This window comes from Nematolebias whitei, chromosome 5, assembly GCF_014905685.2.
Source record: "Nematolebias whitei isolate Nwh7 chromosome 5, NemWhi1, whole genome shotgun sequence".
NCBI classification, from domain to species: Eukaryota; Metazoa; Chordata; class Actinopteri; order Cyprinodontiformes; family Rivulidae; genus Nematolebias; species Nematolebias whitei.
In genome coordinates, this window is record NC_056502.1 from 31454640 (window position 1) to 31460485 (window position 5846).

Below are 5846 nucleotides of genomic sequence, written 5' to 3' on the forward strand. Positions count from 1 at the left end.
TGCTGTCCTCATACATGTCCTGTACCAGTCTAACATGTCCTGCTGTCCTCATACATGTCATGTACCAGTCTAACATGTACTGCTGTCCTTTTATACATGTCCTGCACCAGTCTAACATGTACAGCTGTCCTCATACATGTCCTGCACCAGTCTAACATGTCCTGCTGTCCCCATACATGTCCTGCACCAGTCTGTCATGTGCATACATGTCCTGCACCAGTATGTCATGTGCATACATGTCCTGCACCAGTCTGTCATGTGCATACATGTCCTGCACCAGTATGTCATGTGCATACATGTCCTGCACCAGTCTGTCATGTGCATACATGTCCTGTACTAGTCAAACATACTTCTCAGCCACTCCAGACTTCCTCCTACAGTGTCTGACTGAAATAAATAATTTCAATCATACTGAAAATTTTAAAACATTAATCCGGATATAATATATTGACTGTTCAGTCAAACATCCTCTGACTGAAACAAATTTAGTGTGCAATGGTAAAAAAAAATCATAATATAAACAACAGGGAAGGCTTGTGACAAGAATATTTCCTGTGAAGGAACTTCATCTGTGTATAACTGAACTGCATGCCTGTACCTTGGGGTTGTCAATAATGGGAGTGATGCTCAGATCAGAGTCAGTATGGAGAAGCTGCTTCGTGCAGTTTGTGATGTCAGGACAAGAGCTGGCCTAATAGGGCAAAAAATTAGAAGAAGGTCAGCAAAGTCCACAGATGGAGAGAATATTTAAACATATAAATAGCAGCAGTAACCTCAACTGCAGGGTTCTGGTTCAGAGAGTCTGAAATGTTGCAGCTGCTTCTTAGGTTGGGGTGGCAACTATAAGAAAAATGAAAACAAAGAAAAAGAATGACTCATTGATGTATCAAAGTTCATGCTCATTAATCCAGGTAAAAATCCAACAAAGTTCAGTCAGGTCATCTAGACGGTTTATTTTTGGCTGAGACGTTTCATCCTTTTTTCAATTCAATTTAATTTAATTTAATCCAAAAATACTTTATTATTCCCAGAGGGAAATTAAATGTTGTTGTAACTCATCGTTCTGGTTTCATTAAAGAGTTGTTCTAGATGCTGATGGCTGTGGGCAGGAAGGATCTCTTGTAGTGGTCTGTCCTATAACGGATCTGAAGAATCCTCTGACTGAAGACACTCTGTTGTTGTATGACAGTGTGATGAAGAGGATGCTGAGGGTTGTCTATAATGTTCTTCATTTTATGAAGAATCCTTCTTTGTACAATCATCTCCAAATGTTCTAGAGGAGTCCCCAGAACAGAGCCCAATGGATTTCATGTGTTCGAGGAGCAACAAACAAACTAAGTCCCACGAGCAGCACAGGGACTCAGTTTGTTTGTGGCTCCTCGGACTGGTGAAGTCCTTTGGATGAAGGACAAACTGTCTCAACAAAAAAGAAACTGTCCAGAACTCCTTGAAGTAGTTTATTTAAAAATAGACTTGAGAGCTGCACAAAGGTCCTAATCACTCAGTCTACAGTTTTAGATACTGGTCACAGTATTTATGGTTAACTATCTAAAATAAATCTTTCAAACCTTTTCAACATTTTGGTAAAACATTAAATCAACTTTTTTTTCTGAATAAAGAAAGTTTATCATAAAAAAACAAGGTGATTGTCTGCAGTGTGTTGAAACTTTATCAATGCAGCATCACTGTGCACAGTATAATAACACAAAGGACTGCAGTGACTTGCAGACACACACTGCATGTCAAAAGTATATTTGACAATCAGACAGACCCCCACCCCTTAATGGCTCAAATGATAACACCCACACAGATAGTATTGTGATCATCATGATGACATAACCAAAACAAAGTTATTCATAACTCTTATTGCTCTTTAAATATTCAACAATATTGTTGCTGTACCTCTTTTTATTTATTTTTTCAAAACCCGTTTATTGAAAAAAAAAAAAAAAAGAGTACCTAAGCTGGAAGATGGCCTCGGTATTGTCCTGATCCTCCCAGAATTTTGGCCTCAGCTCCAACATATCTGAAGAAGAAGAAAGCATGTTAAGAATGTTCAGGATACACCATGACCTGTTGTTGTGAAAAAGATAAACACCACCACCAACTCACAAACCAAAGGATACAAACATACAAAAAAACAAAAGAATACCCAATTTAAAATAGTATTTATTTTTCTTGACGCTGCTAGATATTTGATTATAGTAGGTTTTTTTTGTCTGAATACAGTTTATAGTTTGAGATTACGCAGATGATACAATATTTAGAAGGCACAGTTCTGGACTAAAGAACACAAACATCAGGTGATCCATTACCTGTTACATGAGATTTATTGGGCTGCAGCAAAGGACACATTTGCTCCACTTCAGCTGGTTTAGGATCCCCTTCAGTCTTCACCTCCTCGTCTCCAGTTCTTTCATCCAATACCTCCTTCTGCAGGACCCAGCTGTTCCTGTGGTGAACGACTTGCTGGCTTTCAGTTCCTCTGTCATGTGGCTTTTTAGCTATTTCACTCATTATGTTTGAAGAGACGAGGTTCTTTGACTTCAGGTAGCCTGACTGGACGCTGGACGAGTGGCCACTGTCTGTCTGCTCTGCCCTATTATTAAAAATACAAACATATATTTACACTAAATCAATAAGAGGTGAAATACAAAAGTTTAATAGACAAAATATTGAAATTCTTCCAAACAAATCTTATGCTATTCCTTGGGTTGTTGAAATGTGTGGCAACATATAAAAAGATTTCAGTTTGGGTCTGAATTAAAAAGGTTTAAATGGGTTTTATGAACTTTAGCATTTGTAACTGCAAATGATGTGATAATGGTGATATTTATTACATTTGTTTGCTTTTTATTGTGTGTGTCACAAAGGATAAATTTGCAGAACAGCAAAACTATTTAAAAAAATTATTTTTAAAGCAAAATGCATGAACACACCTCAAGTTCACAGAGTCATCTCCCTCGCAGCCGTTACTTTCTCGCTTTTCACTGCGTTTATTGCTTTCTTCACCTGCATCTTCTTCCTCCCTTTTTGCTTGGGTCCAGAAAGGATGATCCAGCAACTCTGGCCAGTTGATCCTGGAGAAGAAAAACAACACAAGTAACATAAATAAAAAAATAATAATAAATAAAAAAACATTTTTAAGGACATAAATGTTTTTTATTAAAGAATAATTAGCAAATATATATATATATATATATATATATATATATATATATATATATATATATATATATTTAGATGAAAAATATATTTAAAAAAGTTACGAAGTGCTTTTACACTGTTCCTGCTCAGGGAAAATACTTAAACTACAGTACCACATTTAAATTCATCTAAAGTAAAAATAGCACTAGTCAGTGAAATGGGAAAATAGTAATCATGGTAAATATAAATGACTTATTTTGTGTTGTTCAAGGTTCTTTATTGTCGTTCACATCACATGTGGTACATGAGGTGGAATGTTTCTGTTTAATGCCCTGAGACGACTTCTGTTGTGACTTGGCGCTATATAAATAAACTGAACTGAATTGAATTGAATTGAATGAAATTGTGTCCTCAAGGTCCCAGTTACACCCAAAAATAGAAAAATAAAAAGCAAAAGTATACAAGGATCTAAGATGTACGCTAAACAATAATAATGTAATAAGTTGTATTAAACAGCAGCCTGAACACGAGTCTGTTGTGAGCAGATGGGAATGAATACAGCAGCTTAATGTAAGAAATGAGCAATTGTGCAACTGCTATAATCAACACTACATTCTCTGGTCTTATTTTAAAACCAAAACATCAGTAATTCAAAGTTTAACCAGCCCCGTCTGTCAGAGTATTGCTGCTGATTATCTTTTAAAAGTACAGTTTGATGCTAACTTGTAATAAGGTCAGACTACAAGTGATTCCAAACTTTTCCCTCTGACAGATGTCGTGTTAGCTGCTGCAGCAGGAGTGTAATCATATATACAAGGTCTGTGTGTCCGAGTCTGACCTGGTATCTGGGTTTTTGTTAAGCAAGCCTTTCAGAAGACTCTGGAAGTCCTGACTGGGAGGGGCTGCTAAAAACACAACAAACAAAACATAAGACATCCTGGAAAAACAAAGCTCAAAATGCATGGATAAACTGTCCTGAAGCAAACACGATGTACCGCATTAAAAAACAACCATCTCTGAAATAACTTGAAACTGACAAAGTTTAATGGCATCCCTTCTTGTTTATTCCATATTCAACACAAGTCTAACTTGGCTCTGATTATTGATTTAGTTGAATAATTCATATAATTAAACTAATGCAAATGGCACAAGTGAAAAAAGCTGGTATCCTTTGAAGCAGCACCTTTTGAAGCAATCTGCCAACAAGTGATGTCTGTGCTTCAGAATGAATGTCTGCATTTGTATCTGCGTTAATTAGGCACAATCTTCCTGAGAAAACTGCTCAAGCTGTCTCAGGTTTAAAGAATAGCGTCTTAACAATGCAAATTCCAGTTCTTTCAGAAAATATTTAACAGAAAATAAGATCTGGGATCATACAGGATCATTTAGGAATAGTCACATGATGCTTTTCAGCCACTCTTATGGTTTTAGCTACACGTTTTGGGTCATTTTCGTGTTGAAGGACTCATGACTTATCAGGGAGAATACGTTTTTTGACACTGAGCAGAATGCTTTGCTCAGGAAGTCTTGATAGTCTTGAGACCTCATGCACAGATTTAAGGTTCCCCGTGTGAGATGAAGCAAAGCTTTTCTTTGTCATTTTTCCTCTGTAAATATAGACCCAGCGCTCCAGTTTTGTCTCTTCAATCTAAAGTATTATCTCTCAGAAACTTTGGGGCTTGTTAACAAGCATTTTAACAATTCCAGTCTGTTATTTTCTCGTGTTTTCCTGTTAACAGTGGAGCCTCCTGGGTCTTCTTCCATGGAGCCCATTATGTTTCAAAGAGCAATCAGGAAGTGAACTTGGAGTTCAGCTTGAATAGTTTTAGATAGTTTGAATCTTTCTACCACCCACACCATCTAATCAACCTGGGATGCACGTCCCCTTGTGTCCAAATCATAAATGGTTGCCTACCCATGAACCTTATAGGTATTTTTAATAACAATGGCAGCTGTGATCAGAGGAATGTGAAGCTGCTTGTAGATGGTCTTGTAGCCACTACCTTTAACATGGATATCTATAATAATCTCTTGGAGCTCCACAGACAGCTCTCATCTTTGTCTTCTCTGCTCCATGTTCAGTGTGGTGCACACAAACCAACACTAAACCACACAGTGGCACATTTGTTCCCTTTAAATGACTGATAAAAAGCTTGAAAGCTTCCGTGATAGTAATTAAGATCAAACAAAACCATAATACAAGGTTTTATAGTATTTGTACAAGTATCAAAAAATCTGTACACACAAATGAAGCAAATCTTTGCAAAATAAACAAAAACATTTTTCCACTATTTTTTGTTTATCCCCAAATGCATAGGACATTAGACAAATTTTAACTGAATCACTTTTCACAAGACATGAAGCATTGTTTCAATGTACCAGCAGAGAGTATTAATAATTTTGTCTGTATACATGTGTAAGCATGTGTGATAAAGTTAACCTTACTGGTTACTCTGAGAGGAGGGGGGTCTTGATGCAAAATCATTTCTGTCAGATCAGTGTGATTGTCAGAATAAAAAGGAGGTTTGCCTGGAAAACAAAAACATAATTATAAACTGTCAGCGTCTCTTTATTGCCGTTCCACCACATGTATTATGTGCAGTTACAAAAAGTAAATAAGCCATGCATTTCAATGCATGCTCGAGTTATATGTGTGTGTGTGTGTGTGTGTGTGTGTGTGTGTGTGTGTGTGTGTGTGT

At 36.8% G+C, this 5846-nt stretch overlaps 1 protein-coding gene across 1 annotated transcript in view; it reads right to left on the reverse strand.

Annotated features, from left to right (window-relative positions):
• LOC119410370 (serine/threonine-protein kinase ULK4) overlaps window positions 1-5846 on the reverse strand; it is a 34997-nt gene that overhangs the window by 21637 nt on the left and 7514 nt on the right. The window contains exons 7-13 of the mRNA XM_037677280.1: window positions 5593-5676; window positions 3986-4052; window positions 2940-3080; window positions 2316-2599; window positions 1960-2026; window positions 774-840; window positions 599-691 (exon numbers count right to left, since the gene is read on the reverse strand). Coding sequence (XP_037533208.1) covers window positions 599-691; window positions 774-840; window positions 1960-2026; window positions 2316-2599; window positions 2940-3080; window positions 3986-4052; window positions 5593-5676 — 803 coding nt within the window. The remainder of the gene's footprint in view (window positions 1-598; window positions 692-773; window positions 841-1959; window positions 2027-2315; window positions 2600-2939; window positions 3081-3985; window positions 4053-5592; window positions 5677-5846) is intronic.